The 27942-nt window shown below is 42.4% G+C and overlaps 1 protein-coding gene across 1 annotated transcript; it reads right to left on the minus strand.

Moving 5' to 3' along the window:
• Nucleotides 1-5756: 5756 nt before the first annotated feature.
• Nucleotides 5757-27942, minus strand: mrpl39 (mitochondrial ribosomal protein L39). Its single transcript, XM_088330505.1, has 10 exons — nt 27776-27942; nt 26001-26207; nt 25766-25905; nt 24549-24648; nt 21779-21846; nt 21590-21702; nt 16311-16376; nt 13712-13865; nt 7970-8017; nt 5757-5906 (listed from the first exon to the last, which is right to left on the minus strand). Exons 1-10 carry the CDS (start codon nt 27810-27812, stop codon nt 5826-5828), a joined length of 1014 nt encoding a protein of 337 aa, XP_088186631.1. The 5' UTR covers nt 27813-27942; the 3' UTR covers nt 5757-5825.

A 27942-nucleotide genomic window follows, 5' to 3' on the forward strand; every position in this document is an offset into this window, starting at 1 on the left:
AGCGAACCTCTGTTAATACAAGGCAAGCCTTTTTGACTCTGACTCCATCCTGTCCCATTTTTGCTCCCCTTTTTCCACCTGTCTGTTCCTTATCTCCCCGTCTGTCTCCGGCTACGACCTGTTTTTTTGATTCCGACCATGTCTGCTCTCCTGTCCCGGCTTACGACCCGTTTTTGATCCTGACCACGTTTGCTCGCCCGTCCCGGCTTACGACCCGTTTTTGTTCCCGTCCACGTCTGCTTTCCTGCTTGGTTCCTTGTCCTACTTAAGCTCCGTCCTTTGGTCAGCCAGTGGTCAGTCCATCAGCGAACCTCTGTTTCTACAAGGCAAGCACTTTGACTCTGACTCCCGTCGGTCCCGCCTTTTGCACTGGTTTCCATCCGTCTGTTCCTGATTTCCCTGTTTGTCCCGGCTACGACCTGTTTCTTGATCCCGACCACGTTTGCTCTCCCGTCCCGGCTTACGACCCGTTTTTGATCCCGACCACATTTGCCCTCCTGTCCCGTCCTACGACCCGTTTTTATTTTCGACCGCGTCTGCTTTCCTGTCCCTGCTATCGACCTGTTTTTCCGTCCCTGACACCGCCATTTTCCCACTACGGAAGATACACTTACTTATTCGTATCACAATCCGATTGCATATAGGTGTAGGGTAAAAAAAATGACATTTTAAATTTTCAGTTGCAGGAAGTTCTTCCCATTATTACTACGAAACACTATCTTCATTTTTTTGCGTGGCGAAATAAATGTCCATGATTCATTTGCGGTGTCCTGTTTAGATGTTGCATACACTTGTCCTATTGATCACGACCTGTAGGGGGCGATGACACTTCATAGTACAATGCCGTACAAACAGTAATAATAATAATTGTAATAATAAGAATAATTGAATTTCTTTGGTCCCCTTTTGGAAATTCATTTTCATTGACTATACCAGGGGGGTACAGTCAGTGCCGTCACAGCAGAGCGTGGGCCGAATGACCGATTTACAGCACCTGGTATTCCCAATACTAACGAGGCTCGGCCCGGCGTAGCTTCAGAGATTGGGCGATAAAAAAAATCGCAATGGCAAAGTGAAACCACCAGAGAGCAGTGTCAGCAGACTTGTTGAGAGAACATGGCTACAATTTCAAGCATTTACAAGGACTGCACCCAGAATTCAAGCAATTTTCAATCCTTTGAAACCCAAATTAAGGATTTTAAGCACCCATATAAACCCAGCATGATTCATGATCGGCAAATAATCAATAGTGAAGTAATGCATCATAGAGTAAATGACAGTAGCATGATTTTACTATTCCATTCACTAAAAAACGAGATCTTAATGAATCGGTGATAGACTAATTGCCCCCTGAACCTAATCGTGAGTTGGGTCACCTTTGGTAGTCATTGTGAATGGGTCTTCCACAACGCTGTTAGGAATTTTGGCCCACTCTTCTTTGCAAAATGGTTTCAAATTTTAAGGTCACACCAGAGCATCTCAATTGGACTTAAATCCGGACATTGACTTGGCCACTCCAGAACCTTCTATTTTGGGGTGTTGCGGACAGGGTTGGGTAGGGTTACTTTAATTTGATTACTTTCAATGACTTTTGGATTACTCCAATACCAAATATGCTAATAAAAGACAAAAGAAACTAAATAGGAATAAAATGATGACTCACAACACGTGGTAAGCTTTCTCTCCTGGCTTTGATCTCTTTGATCTCCGGCAAAACGAACATAAAATTCGACAGAAACAAAACGAAAATAAATCCAAACAGCTTGCCGACATCATTTTTGCCCTTCCATGTATTCCGTTACTCCCCAAGCCTGCACAAAATGGAGTCATTTTATTCATATTTAGTTTCTCTCCTGTTGATTTCTTCTTGGCTCTTGGGATTACTAGTAGACCAGCATTTTCAGAGCGAAGGCTCCGGACTGGAACATGGGGGGGAAATTAAATCTGAAAGATATGAGGGAGCAAGTCCATGCATGATTTTGTATAATACCAACAGAACCTTCAAATCACATCTTACGTTAACAGGGAGCCAATGCAGCTTAGCTCAAATCCGGGTCATGTGATCAAACTTTCTTGTTTTAGTTAAAAGCCTCGCTGCAGCATTTCGTACTAACTGAAGGCTCTTGATTTTGGACTTCGGGAGACCGGAGAGTAGGGCATTACAGTCATCGAGACGGGAGGTAACAAACGTGTGAATTATAATCTCCGCATCCGACTGAGACAGCATAGGACAAATTTTAGCAATGTTACGAGGATGGAAAAAATCTGTTCTAGTAATATTCTTAACATGTAACTGGAAAGACAGATCGGGGTCAACTGTGACTCTTAGATTTTTCACCGAGTCGCTCTGGGTGACATTACATTTGTCGAACAAGTCACGGCATTTAGATGGACCAATAATCACAATTTCAGTCTTTACGGCTGAGGCGCAATAAGTTAAGTGACATCCATCTTTGTATCTCAGTGAGGCAGGCCTCCACATTTCCACAGTTTAGTGGGGAAGATTCCTCCATCGGAAGATATAGTTGCATAGCAATGGAAACTGATATTACATTTATGAATAATGCAGCCTAGCAGAAAAGAAGGGGACCAAGTACTGAGCCCTGTGGAACGCCATCGGTAACGCAAAAGGGCTCAGAGGAGAAGGTCCGTCCATCAGTTGTTGCCTTCAAACTCGAGCGCTCTTAGATCACGCAGTAGAACAACGATCCATAACCAGGGTTGGGTAGGGTTACTTTAACTGGATTACTTTCAATTACTTTTGGATTACTCCAATACCAAATATGCTATTAAAAGACAAAAGAAACTAAATATAAATAAAATGACTAAATTTTGTGCAGGCTCGGGGAGTAATGTCGCATTTGATGTTCGTTTTGCCGGAGATCAAAGCGATCAAAGCCAGGAGAGAAAGCTTACCACGTGTTGTGAGTCATCATTTTATTCATATTTCGTTTCTTTTGTCTTTTATTAGCATATTTGGTATTGGAGTCATCCAAAATTCAGTGAAAGTAATCCAGTTAAAGTAACCCCACCCAACAAAATTGGACATGGCACTCCAGGTTCTCATTTAACAGTGAGGATAAAAGAAAACAAAGAAGATAAAGGAACAAATAGAATAGAATAGAATAGAATATACCTTTATTGTCATTGTGACAAAATGGGTTGAACATATTGTGACAAACAGGGTTGGGTAGGGTTACTTTAACTGGATTACTTTCAATGACTTTTGGATTACTCCAATACCAAATATGCTAATAAAAGACAAAAAAATCTAAATATGAATCAAATGACTCAATTTTGTGCAAGCTTGGGGAGTAACGGAATAGATGGAACGGCAAAAAGCTGTTTGGATTTATTTTCATTTTGTTTCTGTGGCATTTTATGTTCGTTTTGCCGGAGATCAAAGCCAGGAGAGAAAGCTTACCGCGTGTTGTGAGTCATCATTTTATTCATATTTAGTTTCTTTTGTCTTTTATTAGCATATTTGGCATTGGAGTAATCCAAAAGTCATTGAAAGTAATCCAGTTAAAGTAACCCTACCCAACCCTGCGTACGAACAAGTGAAATTGTACGAAACGCGCGTCGGACGCGTGTCATGTGTCAGAAGCGGTCTAACAGTAGCCTGAGAAGGCGCAGAGACAGGCACCTGTCTGACAGTTGATGCCCACGACAGCTGAAAAGAGGACAAGCTTCAGTCCACACACTCAGCTGTTGTTTTTGCAGATCGCTCAAGCACACTTGCCCTGCTCATAAACAAAAAGCCTGTTCACATGAGATATCAGTCAAAATGGATTTTTATAACACTTCTCAAAGACAGAGAAAGTTCGACATGCTGTATGTAAATCAGCGTCGAAACTCATAAGAAAAACTGTTGTTGCAAAGTATTAAGGATTGATCATCAGAATATGTAAAAGAACAACCCTTTAAAATGAGCTTCATTATAAATCTACTTATATATTCCATTACATGTATAGGACATGGCTGTTTTCCATCTGCCATCAGTATGTACCGAGTATTGCAATCTGCATACTCGGCAGCCAATCAGAAGCCTGCATCGAATAACTTCGTCCTTCCGGACTTTCCCGAGCGTTATAAAGTCGCGCATTTGCATATCATCTTCCAAAGTAGACAGAGAACACAAGAAAAATGGAGAAGTGGTTAAAACTTCAAAATTCAAAACCGGTGAAAGTCGCACCGGCCATAAAACGGTGAATAAGGGGGGGGAAACATATATAAGTCGCACAGGAGTATAAGTTTTAACGACCATAAAACGAAGAATAAGGAGGGGAAACATTTAGAAGTCGCACAAGAGTATAAATCGCACCGGCCATAAAACAGAGAATAAGGGGGGGAAACATATATAAGTCGCACCGGCCATAAAACGGAGAATAAGGGGGGAAACATATATAAGTCGCACAGGAGTATAAGTCGCACTGGCCATAAAACGGAAAATAAGTGGGGGAAACATATATAGGTCACACAGGAGTATAAGTCACACCAGCCATAAAACGGAAATTAGGGGGGGGGAAACATATACAAGTCGCACAGGAGTATAAGTCTCACCGGCCATAAAACGGATAATAAGGGGGGGGGACATATGTAAGTCGCACAGGAGTATAGGTCGCACCAGCCATAAAACGGAGAAAAGGGGAGGGGGGGGGGTGTGTGGACATATATAAGTCGCGCTGGAGTATAAGTCGCACCGGCCATAACACGGAGAATAAGGGGGGAAACATATTTAAGTCGCACAGGAGTAGAAGTCTTACCGGCCATAAAACGGAGAATAAGGAGGGGAAACATTTAGAAGTCGCACAGGAGTATAAGTCGTACTGGCCATAAAACAGAGAATAAGGGGGGGAATATATATAAGTCGCACAGGAGTATAAGTCGCACCAGCCATAAAACGGAAAATAAGTGGGGGAAACATATATAAGTGGCACAGGAGTACAAGTCGCGCCGGCCATAAAACGGAAAATAAGTGGGGGAAACATATATAGGTCACACAGGAGTATAAGTCACACCAGCCATAAAACGGAAATTAGGGGGGGAAACATATACAAGTCGCACAGGAGTATAAGTCTTACCGGCCATAAAACGGAGAATAAGGAGGGGAAACATTTAGAAGTCGCACAGGAGTATAAGTCACACCGGCCATAAAACGGAGAATAAGGGGGGGGAAACATATATAAGTCGCACAGGAGTACAAGTCACACCAGCCAAAAAACGGAAAATAAAGGGGGGAAACATATACAAGTCGCACAGGAGTATAAGTTGCACCGGCCATAAAATGCAGTATAATGAAGGGGGAAAAAATATATATATTTAAATATCACTGGAGTATAAGTCGCAGCAGCAAAAAAATGCAGAATAAGGGGGTAAACATAAGTGGCACTGGAGTATATAATAATAATTTCCTTTGTATTGTCATTCTTTGTAACAATGTACACAGAACGAAATGTCGATACACCTGACCCGTTGTAGCGAGCCGATGCAGCCGCAGCCAACAGAGGGCGCCGCCATTTTACCAATTAGGTATGTCGCAGAAGCCATTAAATGCAGAATCAAGAATGGGAAAAAACATACTGTAAGTCGCACTGGCGTATAAGTCACATCAGCAATTCACAAAAAGATGTCGGAAAACAGGAAGTGATGTAACAAAAACGGTCACAAGGTAAGAGGAGACTCAAAGTGGGCCAAGTCAGCGAGATGAAGATAATGGGCAGGGAGGTGCTGTGACTAAAAACGAGTGGCACTCATTTGGCAGTTGGTTTTCTCGGGTTTATTGTTCAAACAGGACATTGCATATATATTTTGGGATTCCGGTATTACTGGCTGCTCGACTGCGAAATGGAAGCGGTGGCCGTAACGGGGGGCGGAGTTTCTTTCTCAGGTTGCTCCACCTCCACCTGTGGGTTAAAACGAGAAGATTTCGTTGAAATTCAAAACCGGTGCCTCGAATATTTACAAGCGGAGTTTGTGTGGCTGCCGTCAAGACGCAGACTTCGCCGCCCCGGCAGCAGGACTCAAAGGAGGAAGACTGGCTTCATCCCCAGGGCTTTTCAACACCTGAACTCGGAGCCTCCTGCCCCCTAGTGTTCAGTCGTGTTCTGCCCCTGCATCATTCACAACAGCGCACTAACTCGTCTATATAGGTACATTTTATACACTTTTTAACATTTTATTCAGTCCTATTTATGTTCCTGTAATTTTCCTTACGGGTCTGAGCGTTCACACAAAGTCGGTGAGCAACGCTTAAAACAACAGTGAGCAACGGCAATCCCAAGTGTGGCAACTAAATCATTATCAAACATGTCCAAAACTTACATTTTGCTGAGTTTCCGGCAATGCAAAACATTTTTTCACTTTTGAATGAATTGACTCATGTATTATTGCAAAGAATGTACGGCCTACAAACGTCATTTGTTTTTACAACAATTCTTTCACAAGATATCAATTTCTTTTTTTTCCTGGTATCTTTTGTCGCATAACACTAACATTTTTGGGGGCTTATTGAGTCGGTTGCACGATACACAACTGTATTTAATAACATTTTTTGGTGGAAGTACAATGTTGGCAACAAGATTGACTTGATAGAATTGGAAATGATTTGAATGCAACACAAACGTTTTTGTCTTTTTCCCTGTTTTTTTCTATTTTTTTTTAATTCCTTTAAAAAATCTCATTGTGTTATTTTTTCCAAACTGTTACTTTTTTCTTTTTGTTCTCTATTTACTTTTTTCCCTTTGTTTCTTTTTCTTTTTTTCTGGCTTTTTTTCTGAATTTTTCCTTCTTTTTTTCTCTTCCTTTTGTTTCTTTTCTTCTCAGCTTTTCACTACTTTTTCAATTTGGTATTTTTTTCTTTTTTTGTTCTATTCCCCCTTCTTTTAAGTCATTTTGTGCATAATTTGAAATAATATTTGGTCATATATGGATGAAAGAAGCAAAAACAACCTGAAGAGCCGTTTAGGACCCGAAAGAGCCGGTTCCTTTTAGTGAGCTGAGCCGAAGAAGCCGGTTCTCGACAAACTCTACTAACTTTACTCAACTTCGTTCTACTTCGACTCGACTTCAAAATACCGCATTTAGAACACAACATCAGGGGAACCCGTGTATTTTTACCTTCATGCACTGTAACTTTGACTTAATTCGCTTCTTAATTAGCAATTTTGAGCCCTGATTTTTGTGAGCTGGCTAGATTTTCTTGTGCGTGGAAAAGCTCTGGACAGTGCGTGATTGCGCATTGGTCCTGACTCCACCAAGAATTGATCCACGTCGTCTTTAGCAAAACGCAGTTCCCATATCCCCCTGTCACATTGGCGTGGCAAAATGGAAATGTAGGCCGCAGCGCATCGTATATCACGGGCTGCCAAATCACGCGTGCTTATTAACGAGTCGTCCTTTGCCCGCACGACAGTCGGCGGCCATGGCGGCGATGCACAGAGAATGCCAAAAAGGCCGCTCTTCAACGCGTTCTGCCTAGACGACTCCGTCCAAAATTAACACGGCCTAGTTTAACAACGCCGATTTATGCGTTTTTGCCGCTTCAGTCAGAATCCGCTCGTGTCACCGCGCACCTCGACGAGAGTCTAGAGAGATTTAAAAATAGTTTTCCGGCTCCTTCCTCGCCGTGTTTGATGTCGGTTTCAGAAAACGGGCGGTTTGTCCTTCATAGGAAGGAAGAGAGTCCTTTGGCGCCGGGTGCTAGAATCGTAAACGCAAAGTCGTAAAAAAAAAATGACGTTAAATTCTAGCCCCTGGCTGAATGGCGAGGCGTGGAGCGATGGGGGTGCATCCGGGGTAAAGGCCCGGCTGGATTTAGAACAAGCGCTAATTTGGACTAGCATCAAGCGCGGAGACCCGAGCGCCTCCTCGCTACGCCGGTAACAGCCCTGCCTGGGTTGGCAGCCGAGCTGGCGGCTTTGATGTTTTCTCTGCTGGATGCGAGTGAAATGGGGATGTTTGTTCTCACCGCCTTCTCTGCTCGCTGCCTCAGTTTCCTCCAGACGGTGTGGTGGGCCTGCAAAAACAACAAAAAACCCGGAATTTTTAGGCGCGTGGAGCTGCAATTCCATTGTATCTATGATATTGTTCTCTAGTTCTGCCATCTCATCTCATTAGCCGTACCGCTTATCCTCATTAGGGTCGCGGGGGGGCTGGAGCCCATCCCAGTCATCTCCGGGCAGTGGGCAGGGGACACCCTGAACTGGTTGCCAGCCAATCGCAGGGCACACGGGGACAGACAACTCATTCGCTCATTCACACCTAGGGACAATTTGGACCGGCCAATTCACCTGAAATGCATGTTTTTGGAACGTGGGAGGAAACCGGAGTTCCCGGAGGAAACCCACGCAAGCACGGGGAGAACATACAAACTCCGCACAGGAAGTCTGGAGCTGGATTTGAACCCACGACAGGTTCCCATGACATGAACTGTGCCGCACAAGCGCTAACCACTGCGCCGCCGTGCTGCCCTAGTTCTGCCGTATTTAACATATTAGAATAGAATATATTATACCTTTATTGTCATTGTTACAAAATGGGTTAACATATTGTGACAACGAAATTGGGCATGACACTCCAGTTTCACACATTCACAGTGAGGTAAAAAAAAAAAAAAGAAGATAAAGGAACAGAGAAGATAAGGTTATAAAACAAGGAGGATAAGGTTATAGTTATAATTTACAGAATTTACACAAGAAGTGTCGGCATGTAGGAGGTTACATACAGTTTGGTATCATAAGGGTTTGTGCACTCGATATGGAGTTTCTAGCAGTATTGTGCAGACATTTCTATGCACCGGGAGAGTTAACTGTGGTCTTTGTGTTTGCTGTTTACTTTCCACCGCTAACCGTTTCACCAGATGCTAATGTTAGCATAGCGCTAAATCTCCTGCCCGCTGCTATCAATAAACAGCAGCTTGCACACCCCAACGGAGCTTTATCGTCGACGGCGACTTTAATCGGGCATGTTTATGGACTGTACTCCCAAATCCATTCAATATGTGGACTGAGCAAAACACTGGACTATGTGTAATGTAAGATCAAACATCAAACATTCCAGTTGTATCCACCAACTCTGTTTGTCCCTCACCCCCCTCATCACAACATATAAATAAATATGTGTAACCCATGTATAATATGTATTTGCAACTGAATATTTTTGTAATGTATTTATTTGTATTTATTTTAAACACTTATTCTGATATGTTCTGCACGGGTGAACGAAAAAGGAGAGGCGGAACAAACGCGGGGTGCCGAGTTTAAGTGGGGACCGCTAAAGGTGAGGGACAGACAAGGAAAGAAGAGGGGGTAAAAAGTTGGTTAAAAAAAAGGAGTTGCGTGAGTAAATGTGTTCATCTGATATATTTTTCCCACCCTTACCTTTGGAAATATACACTTTTTTCCTTGGATTACTTTCAACGGGACCCGGACTCTGCAGGTCTGCATCAAACCTTAAGTACCGGTATCATTTTCCGTTCATTTTGCCGGCTGCGATTTTTGGACTGTGGACTTTAATGAAGGACATTTAGTTTCAATCGCCGGACTTGAAGTCGGGTTTGGGTTCATTTTGTGTTTGTGTTACATGTTTAAATGTGGGCGCATGCGGCTTATATACAGGTGCGGCTTGTGTATGTACAAAATCGGTTTTCCTCTTAAAATGTGGTGGGTGCGGCTTATAATCAGGTGCGCTCTATAGTCCGGAATTTACGGTGATTTACAAGATGAGATCAAACAATGTCCAACTATCCATGTGTTCAAATTTAAATACATAAAAGCATGACTGGCAAAATACAGGGATGAAGAAAATGGGATATGAAGGAGATTGGAAATACTGCGTTTAAAACTATAGTTAACTTGTTGTTATTGTTGCTAATATTATATCAGAATTGTTATTATAAATATTATGTTTATTTTTATTGTTGTTATTATCATTGGTGCCGCAGTGACATTTGGTAACTAGGCGCATTATGACGTTGAGTGATGGGTATTATGAAGTATATTAGTGTATAAAATATGTGATTATTGTTATTATAATTATTGATATCTGACCTATGTAATTATTATATCCATGAGATTTTGTTATGTTAGACACAAGAGGAAAGGAGGATTTGTAAAATGTATTTAATAGGAAAGATAAAGGGGCAGGAAAAATAAGCATCTGCTTCTGACTACCCCTTTTCGAACATGTTATGTGACATTATTTTGTTGACTCATTGTTTTGGTTTTTATTTTAATGTTCGAAATAAAAGTTTTCATTCATTCATTCAATTCTGGCCATCAAGTGTAATAGGTAATAGGATGCCAATGTGTTTGTGCTACCCACACCCAAACAGATTTTTTGTTTCAATCAAGCCAAAAACGTGCAGTGTTCCTCCCCACAATTATGCAAACATGTTGCAAAATATCCCACGCGCAGGGAAACTCGAGAATTTAATCTCTAAGTTGATGTCCTTGAACAAAATCACATGTTATTCATTTGGGAGGTAATTTTCAGGCAAAAAATGGTCAATCAAAGTGCTGCATAAAAACATGCAGTGCACAATAAAACAATAAAATCCCCTTTTTTATCCCCTACCAAAGAACCTGAAACACGTAATAGACAAAAAATGTCCAAATACAATAAAAACTAAATAAATGGTCAAAGAAATAAAATATGAGGAAGTAAGGAAAGGGACTTGAGGGAGGCTTTTCCAAACTGGATGGCGGCAGCTATTCAACAACATCCAACCAGCTGCAAGCTAGCAATATTTTAATGGGAAGACCGGAGAGCAGGGCATTACAGTAATCTAAACAAGGATATTAATTGTTATTACAACATCCATTGCAGCCTGGTCATACTGGAAGGGGGATGACCTCATGGTCCCTTCTCAAGGTTTCTGAGTTTTTCCTTGCCCTCATGTAGGTTTTAGATCAGGGGATGGTGTCGTAATAGTCTGTAGTCTATAGCCCTTTGAGACTCCTTACGGGCGTCGTAAATAAACATGACGAGGTTTTTGAGTTTTTCCTTGACCTCATGTAGGTTTAAATCAGGGGATGGCGTCACAATAGTCTGTAGTTTGCAATAGTCTGTGCAGCCCTTTGAGACTCCTTGTGATTAAGGGCGTCACAAATAAACAGGACTTGACTTGAGGTTTTTGAGTTTTTCCTTGCCCTCATGTAGGTTTTGGATCAGGGGATGGTGTCATAATAGTCTCTAGTTTGTGCAGCCCTTTGAGACTCCTCGTGATTCAGGGCGCCACAAATAAACAGGACTTGACTTGAGGTTTTTGAGTTTTTCCTTGCCCTCATGTAGGTTTTGGATCAGGGGATGGTGTCATAATAGTCTCTAGTTTGTGCAGCCTTTTGAGACTCCTCGTGATTCAGGGCGTCAAAATTAAACATGACCTGACTTGACATTTAAACATGCTTCAGCACACCTCCGTGTTTACCGGCGAAATAGGAAAACGCTAGTTATATTCTTCATGTGAAGATTAAAGGACTACACAATTTTCAAAACGGCAAAATCCCAATAAAACAACAAGTGAGGCAGCTTCGCAATTGTAGTGAACAGCAATTGCATACCGCTCAGCTCTGCTTGGAGAAATTGGAACTTAGCTTAACGCTGTCGCTGGGAGACTTGTAACTGTTTTATGTGCTTCGACCTCCGAGAGCTGCATTGGTCGTGTTTATCTTCTGCTGTTTCAGCCTGCAATCTTTGTTTGCTTTCTCTTCCTTTTCAGTAGTCGATCGTGGCTTTTCGTTTGTGATTTTTGCCACGCGTGTCACAGTTGGTATAATCTTGTCTGGCTAGCTCCACGTCAGCATCAGGGCTGCCCAGGGCTTTCCTGTTTGTTTCCTGTTGGTGCTGGTTGGCTGCCCATCGTGTGTTTGGCTTGATAGTCACGAGTTAGATACTTTATTCATCCCCGCAGGGAAATTCACATTTCCAGCTGCATCCCTGAGCTGAGAACAATGTAAAAATAATACAATATACAAATACCCAATGTGACGTGCTAATACCCACTGTAGCGTGTTATATAGAGTATCTAGATAGTGCTACACAGAATACACATTGCAATAAAATACGGTAATATGCAATGTAGGGGGTGTGGTTTAATGTGGGCCTTTACTCCACCGGGTGGAGTTAAAGAGCCTCATGGCATGAGGAAGAAAAGATCTCTTCAGTCTGTCCGTGGTACAAAACAGTGACAGCAGTCCGTCGCTGAAGCTGCTCTTCTGTCTGGATATAATGCTGTATAGTGGATGTGATGAATTGTCCATGATTGACCGCAGCTTTTTCAGTGCCCGTCTCTCAGCTACTGTTGTCAGGCTGTCCAGCTCTGTGCCCACAACAGAGCTCGCTTTCCTCGCCAGTTTATTGAGACGAGAGGTATCCTTCTTCTTGATGCTGCCTCCGCAACACGCTGCCGCATAGAAGAGGGCGCTTGCCACAACAGTCTCATAGAATATTTTCAGGAGCTTTTTGCAGAAGTTTTAGGACGCCAGCCTTCTGAGGAAGTCAAGTCGGCTTTGACCTTTCCTACATAGAGCTTCTGTGTTGGCAGTCCGGTCCAGTTTGTTGTCCAGCCGCACACCCAGGTATTTGTAGGTCTGGACAAATTAGCGCCGGTTTTTCCATGTCCCTAGGTTTAGTCCCGGTAGACTTCGTGTCTGTTGCCATCGCCGTTCCCGCTTTTTGTTATTAGTTCTTATTATTATTTCAAACAAAGATGATCCTTGGAAACACTAGGAGTGCAATGGGAGTTCAGCAAAAGAGTGCCCCAACTGACGAAAGTGGCGTTCTCCCATTAGTGCTGGACATCGGAGCCAATGGTGTTTAGCCGACTCTTCTTCCTCACCACAAAGTCCACACTAGATATCTTTGCATTTCCCTGTCATGTGTTGCCCGTAGCAGAATCAAATGAGGTCTACGAAGTTCTTCTTGGTGGGGTTGGGTTATTAAGAGAGGATGGAAGTGTTGGGAAGATGAAGGGCTGCTGTGTCTCCGAATAATAGCTATCATTATGGATTTGTCCAGGTGGTTAAAGATTGGGGAGGGATGAACCCTGTTTTGCCTGTTGATTGGCTAATTCCTTAACCGACATGTTACAATGGCCCAGTACCAGAATGACATTGTTGGGGTTGGAAGCCCTTAAAGCTTCCTGGGGGCCAGGGTTGGGGATTGTGAATATCGGGGTTACCGATGGCCTTGACTAGGGATCTGCAATCCGTGACAATGGAGACCGAGGACCAGTCGTTATATCAAGGTTCCTAGTGCTTCAGGCAAGTTCAATTCAAGACTAAGACATTGTCAATGCCTTTTGAAATCAAATTTAAGAAGTCGGCTTCGTGTTTTTCCACTGAGGCTGCAGGTCTATGTTACTTTTGCCAGTTAGCCCATTTTTGGCTGCTCCCCCTTTGTCGTACCATTACTGCATTTACCTGTATTACAAAGCCTAAGCATACTCCACAAAAAATAACAAAACTTTGCTTAAAACACTCGTAACCTCTCCAACTAATTAACACGTAAAAAAATATTGGCGACAGGCTTGCTAGGGCGCTGGTGTTCCTTGAATGACGTCACAGCTCAGGAAGACAAAGACAAGACATGCAGTCTTCAAAATGCATTATCTCGGAAATATTTATAGTTTTATGTAAAAACTGTGCACCGTTTCCTCACATATTGCTTGTTTGGCGATACATTTAAGATGATTTCCTGCCAACAATCCTACCTGCAACTGCAAAGGGAGAGAGAGGCCCTGTGCTCGTCTGTGGATGCCCCAACGTCCTGAACCCATGTTGTGGAGCGCAGTCACCTCAAATTGAAAGCACAGGCCTGTCCTGGCCACCAGGGGGCCCCCACTTAAGAGGACATAGTCCCCACATCTAACAAAGGAAAGAGATGGGCTGATTAACAATGAGAACTTTGAATTGATTCTCACCAAAGACACAGTTTTTGACGGAATCATTTTAAAAAGCCAAAATAGTTATAAAATGTGTAGCACTCAAATGATGATCTTGAAATGAAATCTTTACACTGGTGTTGTTTTAAAATGTTCGAAAATTCAGTTATAAATCCCAATTTGCGTGTGTTCATACTGTATGTGCCCTATAGGCTCGGAAACACCTGAACAAATCGTTGCAGCCTGTTAAGTAAAAAGGAGAAAAATTACAAGTTTATTCTGTTTTAAATGTCTTACACCTGCAGAGAAGATTGCATAAGATGCCAATTCATTATTTTGGCTATTATGCACTTTTTACATCGTTGACTCCACCGGCCAATCGTGCCGTTCTTTGATTTTCACAGGGTCTGATTCATTCTTTCTGCTAGATAAAAAGGGTGAAATTCTAAGTTTATTCTGTTGTAAATATCTTACACCTGCAAAGGAGATTGCATAAGAAGGCAGTTCGTCATTTGGACTATGTACTGTTTGCATAATTGTCTTTAACGGCCAATCAGGCTGTTCTTTGATTTCCACACCCTTTAGGGCAGTGATTTTCAACCACTGTGCCGTGACACACTAGTGTGCCGTGAGAAATTATCCAATGTCACTTTTTAAAATGTTATAGAACATTTAGGAATCATTTTCTGCAAATATGATGTCAAGCTCAGAAAAGGTTGAAAAACACTAGGGGGGGCAGTGGCTCGTCTTGGGATCAAGAGATGGCAGTTCGAATCCCGGCTCCTCCGTGTTACATGTCGAAGTGTCCTTGGGTAAGACACTGAACCCCTAATGCCCCCAATAAGCAGGTTAGCGCCTTACATGGCCGCACGGCCGCTATTGGGAAATGTGAAGCACACTGTAAAGCGCTTTGGGAAGTCTGGACTTGAAAAGCGCTATATAAATGCAGATCATTTCATTTTCATTTCATCTGCTTTTGTAACATAGGGCAGTTAATAAAAAGAAAAGGCTCAGGGAAGGTTTTTTTTAAAACAGATCATTTGGAATTTTGGAACAGCCTTCTCTTCTCCTAGTATGTTAAAAATTATTCGATGTTTTCTCTCTTTACTTTGAGTGTCTACTAAGCTATAAACTTGTGAACTTTTTTTTTCAAACTTCATTAGCGCATGCGAACAATTTCCCTCTCATCTCACCGTCTAATGCAAGCCGGTTTCAGAACCAAGGTTGCATATTTGCTGACGAATCAACACAGTTGATTAAGTCTGGTTTGTCGAAAAAGAAGCGGCATAAGCAACTGTGTCAAGTCATCGGCATCAAAAGTGTGCGGTGACAGTCAAGGCCTTCCCACTTGCTGAGCTGCGCTAGCATTAGCGAGACTAGCTGAATTTATGACCCTAGCCGTACCGAGGCATGCTTACATTTGATTTGAAGTCACCCAAGTCATTGCCTATTATAGTGCTGAACAAGTCCCTCTCAGTTCGAACAAATGGGAGTCCGACCAAAAATTTCGAGAAATTCTTGCTTCGCTGTTCGGTCAAAACTTCGGAGTTCGAACGCCGGTAATGCGTGGGTGCGTACGCTAGGGTGCGATGCTGAGCGGCGTACGGGTGTTTTAGCCCCTAATTCTGCCTCAGAAGAAAGTCAGTGCAAGCAGCAAAGTTGCTACAGGTGAAAAAAGAAAAGTAGTGCGTACAACTATTGCATTTAAGAAAGAAATAATAGCAAAATATGAAGGAAGTGTGCGAGTGTCTGATCTTGCTAGGGAATACAGCATGGCTAAAGCTACGATCTGTACGATACTAAAGAATAAGGAGGCTGTGAAATCTAGTGATGTGGCTAAGGGAGTGAGTGCTATAAGCAAGCAACGGCCGCAAGTTTTGGAAGAGGTTGAAAAACTTTTGATGATTTTCCTCTCCTCACCGTCCACCTGCGCCTTCTGCTGACCACCACAAAGGTAAGAAATCCTATTCATAATTCTTTTCTTTATCTTTTTAAAAAATGTTTACACGTTCATGTTATTGTAATCTTTCGTACGGAAGATTACAATAACGTGTACGTACGATTAGCCTGGGTTAGCTTTACGTTAAACATTCAAGATAAACATCCAGGGTGTTGGAACGGATTAAAACGATTTACATTATTTTTAATGGGAAAAATGATTTCGGTGATCGACCAAATCAGTTTTCGAACAGGGTTCTGGAACGGATTATGGTCGAGAACCGAGGTTCCACTGTATAACATTGTTTCTCCATGATGTGGTCATCTTTCAACAAGGGTGTGTTTTTGTTTGAATTAAAAAATGTTTACATTCACAAAATGTTAACAGTCATTTCAGCTTCGACTAAGATATTGTAAATTAAATAACGATGATGTTTGCAAATATAAATCAGTTCAATAGATTTTTCTTTATATAAACATGCAATTTCACCTGTAAAGTGTCACGGTCCCTTTCGGATTGAGAGCTGCTCTTTGCTCCACCGCTTCCTGTTGACACCTGATACAGAGAGACAACTCTTCAATAAAGCTGGACATCAAGAGACACAAGATTTTAGTGCAGGGGTGGGAAAACTTTGGGTTTTAAAGTTTTCAGGGATGTGATTTGACCAAAGTGAAATTATCTGAAAATTAGCGGGGGGGGGGGGGGGGGGGGGGGGGGGTGATTGCTAGCGGGGGGGGGGGGGGGGGGGGGAAACCAGGTAGGACCAGGGCAGTGCCCTGGTGGGGGGAAAAGTGGGGCGAAGCCCCCCCCCGGAGCTCATGGGTTTTTTTAAGTACTTTCAATGCACTCAGATGACAAAGAAATAGACAAGACAACAGCATAAATTTTCAATGTATATTGAACTATCCCATATAAAATTACAGTTTAAGTCAACTCAAAATCAGTCACATTAAAATAAATTTGAAAAGTTTACCACCTACCTCAAAATTCACGACTCTATCAGCAACTGGTACAGGTTGTTGGGGTGGATCACGTCTCTTTATTACCGCTTCCGATTGTGATGTCAATAAGGGATGGAGGCCGTAAAGTTTTGGAGTTTTCGTTTGGGCACCGAAACTTCCAGCGATGGAATAATTTGTCGTTCTTGACTGGAGTTCTTTCACGTGTTTTTTGCTCTTTGCGTGACTTTCAAGAGCTTTGAAACCTCTCCCACCATAGTCGATGGTATCATGACACCAAATGCAAAGTGCTTTCCCGGCACGATCGATCTTCCGAATAAAGTCATTGAACAAATTCGTCACAGTCTTCTTTCCAACATTCGTAGATAATTCCTTCTCCAACCAGTCCCATCGAAACTTGTTTTTTACAATCTTATCAATTTCTTTAGCTCGCGGAGCATCTTTGCGTTCGATCACGGACATCTTTCTTTAAACACCCGGCAAAAACGTGTGAGAAATGAACAATGGCACACTCCTATAACAAGCGCGTTTATTGGTCAACACGAGACTTCAACCAATCGCAAGTACGTTTCATTTCAGTTACGGAAACACTCAAATGGCATGCTGTCGAGACGAAATCGTTTTTTTTTACCAATTAAAACACCGGAAATTTTAAAATTTTATTTTTGGAGATAAAAAAAGCGGAATTCCGCGAATTAGCGGAAAAATCACATCCCTGAGTTTTGCAGAGGGGTCAGGCCAGGAGGTAAAAGTGACTGATAAATTTAATGTTTTTATACATCAAATTTAATCTCTAAGCTAATATTTGAGGAAAAAGGTCTGTCTTGCCCCAACCACGCCTGGCGGTGCCGTGCTTTGCTCTCGCCATTTTTTTTCCTTCTTTATTTTTTCGTGGAGGATCTGCACAGCATGCACGCAGTTGGGCTCACTCATAGAATATTTTCAGGAGCTTTTTGCAGAAGTTGAAGGACGCCAGCCTTCTGAGGAAGTAAAGTCGGCTTTGACCTTTCCTACATAGAGCTTCTGTGTTGGCAGTCCAGTCAAGTAATTATTTGGATGACTACTTTTTGCTTCTACTCAAAAAATATTATTCAGAAGTAAGTGTACTTTTACTTGGGTAACACTCTTCGGCGCCGCACTTTGGCGCCTAAGTGTGACTTCGGCGCCGCACTTTGGCGCCTAAGTGTGAACTTCAGCGGCGAAGTGTAGTCTTAATTTGAGGGGCCAATCCCCGAAGTAAACCCGAAGCTGCACCTCAGCGTTGCACTCAGGCGCCGCGCGTACTTCAGCCGGAGAGCGCTGAAGTGCAGCTTGAGATTTACTTCGAGCCTGGTTCCTCAAATCAAGTTAATCAGTCGGGTTTGGGTCCTTATAACCGCAGGCCGGGTCTGGTCAAGCGAGATTTCATTATATATTTGTATATAATGCACCATTGTGTTCCGCAGGGTTCAGTACTTGGCCCCCTTCTTTTCAGCATTGACATGCTTCCATTAGGTGATATTATTCGCAAGTATAATATGAGTTCCATTGCTACGCATATGACACTCAACTATATCTTCCCATGGAGGAATCTGCCACACTAAATTGTGGAAATTTGGAGGCCTGCCTCACTGAAATAAAAGAGTGGATGTCACTCAACTTCTCGCGCCTTAACTCTGAAAAGACCGAAATGTTAGTTATTGGTCCATCTAAATGCTGTGACTTGTTCTCAAAAACTGCTCTGAACATTGACAAACGTAAGATAACCCAGAGTGACTCAGTTAAAAATGTAGGTGTCATATTTGACCCCGATCTGTCCTTTCAAACACACGTGAAGAATATTACTAGAACAGCTTTCTTCCATTTTCGCAACATTGCTAAAATTCGCCCTATGCTGTCTCAGTCAGATGCGGAGATCATAATTCACGCGTTTGTTACTTCCCGTCTCGATGACTGTAATGCACTACTCTCTGATCTCCAGAAGTCCAAAATCAAGAGCCTTCAGCTGGTACAAAATGCTGCAGCGAGGCTTTTAACTAAGTCAAGAAAGTTTGATCACATGACCCTGATTTTAGCTAACCTGCATTGGCTCCCTGTTAGCTTAAGATGCGATTTTAAGGTTCTCTTGGTATTGTACACCATCATGCATGGACTTGCTCCCTCAGATCTTTCAGATTGAATTTCCCCCTATGTTCCGGTTCGGAGCCTTCGCTCTGAAAATGCTGGTCTAATAGTGATCCCAAGAGTCAAGAAGAGATCCGCAGGTTCGAGAGCGTTCTCCATTCGGGCTCCGGTGCTGTGGAATGCTCTTCCCCCTGAGATTCGATCTGCAACCTCAGTGGAAATGTTTAAATCTACGTTTAAAACACACTTCTACTCTATAGCATATGTATAACCTATGTTTTTTGTTGACAATATCTGTGTATTATTTGTTATTGCAACATCCATTGCAGGGGGATTTCCACATGTGCGGTCTCTTCTCAAGGTTTCTTCATTTTCCTCAAGTTGAGGTTTTTGAGTTTTTCCTTGCCCTCATGTAGGTGTTAGACCAGGGGATAGTGTCATAATAGTCTGTAATAATAGTCTGTGGTTTGCAATAACCTGTGCAGCCCTTTGAGACTCTTTGTGATTAAGGGCGTCACAAATAAAAATGACTTGACTCGTTTATTCATAGATGAAAACATGAATTAAAGGTAATTACTGTATTTTCACGCCTATAAGGCGCACCTAAAAGTCTTTTCTTTCCAAAAGCTGGCCATGCTCCTTATACAGTGCGCCTTATATATGTATCAATATTGAATCACAAAGTCTCACAACTAAGGCAAGCAGCCGCCGATTCGATTTCCCCCCGTAGGCGAAGTAGTGTGCTGTGTATGCTAGGATATATATACTGGCGTTTCATTTCCTAACCTATGTGTCAATCACGATTTGAATCGGTCACTATTGGCTAAAGTTATTCTAAAGTAAAGAAGGCGGGTCCTTTTTAGCATTTCCAATACACAAACTATGCATTTATTTAAGCATTAATTAAGCACCTGAATAGATAAATAAATATAATACACATGGATGGATATGACTGGCCAAAACACTATTTTTCCAAATGCATCACTGTAAAACAAGGAAGTGGACACGCAAGCCACCAGCACAGTGCAATTTGACACGCAAACGCTATTAAGTTTTGTAACACCATCTAGATAGATAGATAGATACTTTATTCATCCCCGCAGGGAAATTCACATTCACATCTGACTGAATAACAACAGCAGCAGCTCCAATGGGAGAATCTGCCCCACTAAACTGTGGAAATGTGGAGGCCTGCCTCACTGAGATAAAAAGATGGATGTCACTTAATTTATCGCGCCTCAGCCGTAAAGACTGAAATTGTGATTATTGGTCCATCTAAATGCCGTGACTTGTTCGACAAATGTAATGTCACCCAGAGCGACTCGGTGAAAAATCTAAGAGTCACAGTTGACCCCGATCTGTCCTTCCAGTTACATGTTAAGAATATTACGAGAACAGATTTTTTCCATCTTCGCAACATTGCTAAAATTTGCCCTGTGCTGTCCCAAGAGGATACTGAGATAATAATGTATGCGTTACCTCCCGTCTTGATGACTGTAATGTACTACTCTCCGGTCTCCCTAAGTCACAAATCAAGAGCCTTCAGCTAGTACAAAATGCTTCAGAAAGGCTTTCAACTAAGACAAGAAAGTTTGATCGCATGACCCCGATTTGAGCTAACCTGCATTGGCTCCCTGTTAGCTTAAGATGTGATTTCAAGGTTCTGTTGGTATTACACAAAATCATGCATGGCCCTGCTCCATCATATTATTCAGATTTAATTCTCCCCTATGTTCCGGTCCGGAGCCTTCGCTCTGAAAATGCTGGTCTACTAGTAATCCCAAGAGTCAAGAAGAAATCGACAGGTTCAAGAGTGTTCTCCGTCCGGGCCCCGGTGCTGTGGAATGCTCTGCCCTCTGTGATTGGATCTGCAACCTCGGTGGAAATGTTTAAATCTAAGCTTAAAACACACTTCTACTCTATAGCATATGAATAACCTATATTTCATGTTGACAATATCTGTGTATTATTTGTTATTGCAACATCCATTGCAGCCTGGTCATCCTTTTTATTTTATATTGTACTTTTTATTATTTAATTTATGTTAGATTTTTATCTGTATAGTTTGTTATTGCAACATCCATTGCGGCCTGAAGGGGGATGACCTCATGTGCTGTCCCTTCTCATCGTTTCTTCATTTTCCTCATTCTGACGTTTTTGAGTTTTTCCTTGCCCTCATGTAGGTTTTAGATCAGGGAATGGGGTAAAAAATAGTCTGTAATAGACTGTGGTCTGTGCAGCCCTTAGAGACTCCTTTTTGATTTGACATAAATACCACAAAGAGGCAGCAGAAAATGGATCTTATCAGTCCCTTACCAGTGGCGTCTTGCACAGTTGGCATTTGTGTGAATGCTGACTGTGCAAGACGCCATTTACCATACTTTTTCCGGTTTTATGGCTGCTCCATATATACTGACAGCCATGCCACAAACAAGAAGACCTCGGTGAGTGTACCCTCCCACTAAAATGGGAATCACCCGTGGCTTATTACCCATCCCCAATTTGTAGTGCGATCTACGCAACAGTGGCTCCATTACAACAGGTTTTTCTTACCACTAGTTGTTGTAAACATTCATTGATAATTATTTTATGTGTGCCATTTTTGTTTGAAAATCCAAAAGAAAATGCCAACGTGGCCCCGGACCTGTAGTTTGCCCACCGCCGCTCTAGTGGTGTGATAATCGAGACAAGGTGGTCTTCATGTACCTGCTGTGCGAGAAGGTCTCCAGTGCCACAGAGGGGTCCACCTCCAGAGGTTCCCAGGGCAAGTCCTTGAAAATGAGCTGATGTGCTCCTCTTGTCAAAGACCGCAGTGACGCCTGGAGCACAACACAATCAAAAGTAAGGTCCTGTGAGCTCTGAAAGGCAGTAACTCACAGACCAAAGTCGCCAAACCTCTGTAGGAGCCCAAGAATTCAGCTGAGGGTCCAGCACCAGGTCACAGAGAAAAGCCCCTGAAGTAACTGTAAGATAAATTACGAGTGAAACAAGCACCTGGAGAAATTCAAGAAGATAACGCTTCCTACCATTATTTGTAACACGTAGATAGTCCCATATTTGCAGCTTAAAGTATGTACCGTATCTTCCGCACTATAGGGCGCACCGGGTTATAGGGCGCACCCCCCAAAAATAGTTTTGGGTCCTATATCTTCCATACATAAGGCGCACCGGATTATAAGGCCCTACAATGGGAACGTCGACAAAACAGTCAGATAGTTCAGTCAAACTTATGACCCCCTTAACATTACCAAAGCTTGCAAAGACGCAAATACGTGTCGAGAACCCGTGCGGATGCGGCGTCCGTACGATGTCACTCAAATGCATCGTTCCATCATTCGGAAGGTTAAAGTCTTGGGATTCAAGAAATGCCAACCATTCCTTAGTTTCTATTTTCTTTTTTGCTCGCAACTTTACAGTGCATATGACAATATGCACTTGGAATTGAGTTTCATTTAAAAATAGACACTCCATTCCATCCATTATCTGCACCGCTTATCACAGAAACATCGAGTTCAGTCTGAAACAGGATACAGGGAAAATATATAGCCGGAGTAGCTCACCGGAGTCGTTGTGTTCAATAATAATGTGCAGCCATGGTCCTCTTATATCCGTGAGTTTAGTAAATCCAGGAGAATATTCACAAATACAGAACAGTAAAAAATGCTTTCTGTATGCCGTCAACCACGTGCTATACACATTCATCTTTTTCGGCCAATTGCAGGCTTTGTTTTGTCGCTTCAGCCTATGCCAGCCTGTAAATGATAAAAAGGATCCGCCCCTTGACCTCCGAATAACTTTAGCCAATAGTGATGGATTCAAATGATGATTGACACATTGGTTAGCCAATGAAACGCCGGTAAATAAATCCCAGCATACACCGCGGACTACTTGGCGTTCGGGGGAAAATCTAGTCGGCGGCTGCAAGTTAGTTGGAAGACTTTGCGATTTAATATTGATCCATAAATAAGGCGCACTGTATTATAAGGCGCATGGTCAGCTTTTGAAAAAAATAAAGGCTTTTAGGTGCGCCTTATAGTGCGGAAAATACGGTAGTCTGTTTTAAGTTGTTAACTGACTGAGAGTATATGACTGTAACAAAAATAACAACTCTAGATCTCAAAATAATAACACACAACATATAATTGCAGTTGAATGAATGGTTTAATTGTCGTTATACATAAGTAAATCAAAATAGGGGGGCTTATCCCTTTCAGTTTACCAAAGCAATCTAGAGAGCGGCTGGCTAGCTGCCTGCTAGCATCGGGTGTCCTCAAATTGAGCCAGATCTCACCGATAATTAAAATGAAACTGTGCTGAACGTAGCAGTTTCCCACAAGTTGTAGCTCCCTGGATAATGGAGCTAACGTTGGCAAGATACAGGGTCCGCAGCAGTGGCTTGAGAGTTATTAGCCTAGCTTAAGCAGTAGGCCAGGCCAGAAGCACCGCGTTTCCCTTCTCCCCGAGGCCGCCCCAGTCGCTTCTGGAACTCGATAATAATCCACAAAGCTGGTGATTACCATTCTGTCATGCTCTTCTGACTTTCCTCAGAGTTTGGTTTAAATGATGAATTATTTTTCAACATAACAAGCCGCTAAAAGCTATCTGGCGCTGTGCTGCACTTTGTTTTGGGAAGCAGCCAATCTTGACAGCATACACTAGCCTATCACAGTCATGCACATAGTCACACCCGCCCAACACATGTGTTCTTGCTGTCTATCAGAACACAATGCACGATACAATATCAATGACAATAAATACCAAATCAATTCACTTCAAAATCTGCAAAGGAATGAACCAGCGACGACCAAAGTACGAAGTAGCAAAAGGTCTCTACACCAGCTTATTGAAATGACCAAGAACATCAGCTCTACAAAGTAGATAAACAAAAAAATTCAAAATTAGGCATTGAAGGATTTTTTTTTTATCTTATTTAATTGACTATAAGGGATTTAATATAATACAAATTAAATTTTGCTGAATGCAGTGGGGATTTTTCACAGGGATTCAGGGCTTGGGGTCAGTGTGGCCTGGACAAGAATTATGTTTACATAAAAACAAGAACGAGGACAAGGGGTGACGCGGGACAAGGAGACGAGGTTTCTGATAAGCTTTCTTGTCGTGAGTCCTTCAGACATGGCGGCGTCTTCCGGCGAGGAGGAGGTGACGTTGGCACCTGGCCCGCCCCAGGGGAGGAATCAGCACGCCCCATCGGAGGGGCCGATACGCCGACGTGTCAAAAGGACGGAACACGGAAGACAAGACAGACAGACAGGAGCAGAGATGAAAAGATGGGGGGCTCGACAAGACTAATTAGACAATAATTTGGCTAAATTTGATGGAATTCACTTAATAGATAATCTCAGAAAACAAATCTACCCCCGTGTGAAAAAGCCTGTGTCTTGTCAATATTTTTTCCCTAATATCAAGAAAAAAGCACGCATTGTTAGGAGAATAAAGTTTATGTTTGGTTAATGGAGTCCAATAACTAATTCAAACAATTTGGTAAATAGTTTTTTCCCTAACAGCATCTATAATGACATTAATAAGTTAAAATCTTTAAACACCCCCAAACATTTACTCTAATCAGCCCGGCCATCCTAGACAGTGTCCCTTGGATTTGACACTGTGGCAACCCTGAGTGATACCCTAAAGTGCATTTGTTTACCTGGCACATCGGGTGTGCTGAGCAACTCCACAGACCACTGGTCTTTAAACGCCGTCTCTAAGACCTGACCGAGAAGGGCGGAACAGGAGCGCCAATATGCCTGTCATTGGAGAAAAGGGCAAAGTTAGCAGGACACCAGACATATAATGGACCCACATAATGGCATTGCATGTTGTCTCTAGAATACCTGCCCACACATCAAGCTTCAAAATAATGACCAAAGAAAGATTTTACCTCCTGTTTTACTGACAATCTGTTAACGACCCATGAATTCCTATTAGAGGTACGATTTTAGGGCCGAGTCGAAGCCCACCAGAGCCTGATCAGAAATTTGGGTCTGGCCTGAAATGTCTGGTTCACATGGGGCCGGGCTTCTCTCTCGCTGCCTTTTCCCCCTCTCTTTTCTTTGTGGAGGATCTGCGCAGCGGATTCAATTTTTTTCAACTCAGCAATAGAGAAGTCGTTCTCCCTCACACAAATAAAACATGAAAATTTAGGTTCACTTCAGGCTCGGTACCTCAAATCAAGACATTTGCCAGGCTCTAATAACTGTGAATCAGATTTTTTAGGCCTTGTCAAGGAGTATTGCTTTAAATCATAATAATTCTGGGTTTAAAATTCGATTTGCTGGTGACTGAATGGACCATTAAGTGGGGCTGACTCCCAGAAATAGTCCAAAATAGCCCCTTTTAGTCTCTTTAAAATCATAAAGTCAACATATTTCATTTTAGCTTTAATTATCAATTTCAGTTCATAATGATTGAGTAATCCAAAGAAAAAAATATAGACACACAAAAACGTAATGTAATATGGCTCGACTCTAAACAAACTAAGATTTATTTACAGGGCAAGGAAGAAAAAAACAAGAGCTAAGGACTACCCTTGGAGACCAAGTGTTACTAAAGGGGAAGAGGGGAGAAGAGATTCTGTAGCGATTGGAAGTACTGATCAATAAGCCCGATTTTAAGATAGTCAACTTATTTCAAGGATCATAAAGGTTACTTCATCGCCTGTCACAAATGACATATGTGTCCTAAATGGTTTGTTGTGATATCTTTTTCTTGGGTTGGCTTTGAAACAAAGCTACGTAGCCTCCTGAAGAAAAGACCACAGTTAACTCTCCCGGTACATAGAAGGGTCTGCACGATACTGCTAGAGACTCCATATCGAGTGAGCAGTGTGTCAATGGTTCGGCATCACCATCCCCTGATCTTTACCTGGTTGACCAACGTGGGGTCCTTGTCTTTAAACGTTAGCAAGGTGAGTGTGCACGAGTGAGTGAGCGGCTGGTGAAGAGGCCACAGCTCGCCATCCACCAGGGCCAAAACGGAGTTGGTCACATGATGTTCTGTCAAGTCTGTGAGACAAAGTTTCTACTTTCAGTCCAGTAAACAACGCACGCCAACCAGAACAACATTCTCGGATTTTGAAACCCTTTTCCTTTTTACTCACGCTTGGCACAGCTCTGAGGCGTGGACATTCCTTTGTTCATGATGAGGACAGTGCCATCTAGTCCGGGGCCTTGCATCGACACCTGGATTTTCTCCACACGGGGGTACAGGGCCCGCTGACGGGCCTGTTCCCTCGAGAAGACGGCATTGCGATGGCTGAGAATCTCTGTCTGTGCCGCTGTTACGGCTGCTGCAGTTGACCGGAAACCTGATCCCATGGGGGAAAATAACGTACATTTTGACACATCAGTGCGACAAACGACTGGAATTGAAACGATAAAAAATAAAGATTCGACGAACGACCAAGGTTAAAACAACAAGCGTAAAAATAAGACACTACAAATTTGTCTCTGAGCCACAGGTACTCATAGTAAGAGCCATAGGTTCCCGACCCCTGTTATAAGGCTCGGGAAAGTCCGGAACCACGAAATTATTCTATGGAGGCTTTCAAATTCTTATTATATAATATACTGGAAATGTATGGCGACACCGATGATGATGGAGAAAGAGATGGTGAGGATAATGAAGACTCTGTGCATCCCCAGAAGATAAGATTGAATAGGAGGTGGGACTAAATAAGCATGTTTTCTACCCACTCCCCTTTCGTACCATCTTTTGTTACCTTACATTGTTTTTTTCCCCTACTTTTTGTATAGAGCGGAATAAAAAGAAGAAGAAAGGTGGTTTATTATCAGGGTTGGGTAGGGTTACTTTAATTTGATTACTTTCAATGACTTTTGGATTACTCCAATACCAAATATGCTAATAAAAGACAAAAGAAACTAAATATGAATCAAATGATGACTCACAACACGTGGTAAGCTTTCTCTCCTGGCTTTGATCTCTGGCAAAAGTAACATCAAATGCGACAGAAACAAAATGAAAATAAATCCAAACAGCTTTTTGCCGTTCCATGTATTCCGTTACTCCCCAAGCCTGCACAAAATTGAGTCATTTTATTCATATTTAGTTTCTTTTGTCTTTTCTTAGCATATTTGAGATTGGAGTAATCCAAAAGTAATTGAAAGTAATCAAATTAAAGTAACCGTACCAGCTCAGTAGCCTAGATGGTAAGGCGCCCGCTTTGAGACTGGGAGGTCGGTGGTTCGCGCCCCGGCCGAGTCATTCCTAAGACTTAAAAAGTAGTCGGCGGCGCCCTCTGTTGGCTGCGGCTGCATCGGCTCGCTACAACGGGTCAGGTGCAATCGACATTTCGTTCTGTGTACATTGTTACACAGAATGACAATACAAGGAAATTATTATTATTATTATTATTCCCCTATAGAGTGCTTCGAGGTCCTAAGATTTACCCACAATGCATTGCTGGCGGCCGTTTTGGAAGTCCACAAAGCTTTTCACTTCGGCTACAACAGCCAACAATAACGCACGTATTCGGCATTACAATGTAGAACCTAACTGGTTCGCTGAACAATAACAATGAAGTAAAAAGCTTTGTTGACTTCCAAAACGGCCGCCAGCAATGCATTGTGGGTAAATCTTAGGACCTCGAAGCACTCTATTGTGGGATGAAATAAGCGTATGCTTCTTCCTATTCCTTACTGGACATATTTAGTTAACATTTCTGTATTATTTATTGATGAGTTATTTGTTTTCGTTATGCTCGAAATAAAGTTTAATTTATATATTCTCTTCTGCTAAAACATTGTGAGATTTGACGAAATATGCGGTGTTACGAACACAGACATAACCTCGAGAGAGGAATTGACATTTTCTTCTTTTCAGGAGACTTTTATTCGATTACAATTTGAAACTTACGGCGTTGGAGGCGCTGGCACGCAGTCCTGATGAGCATCCTTAAAACTTTTGGCGACAGAAGGAAAGATAGATAGATTTAGTTCCTTGTACGCGACGTCAAGGACGCCATGCCAGGTTTGTGTGCACCACTGATGTTAGGCACGGCGGGGAACTAAAATTCCGAACGT

The sequence above is a fragment of the Urocampus carinirostris genome, chromosome 3, assembly GCF_059441175.1.
Source record: "Urocampus carinirostris isolate Australia breed hairy pipefish chromosome 3, RoL_Ucar_1.0, whole genome shotgun sequence".
Lineage (NCBI taxonomy): Eukaryota > Metazoa > Chordata > Actinopteri > Syngnathiformes > Syngnathidae > Urocampus > Urocampus carinirostris.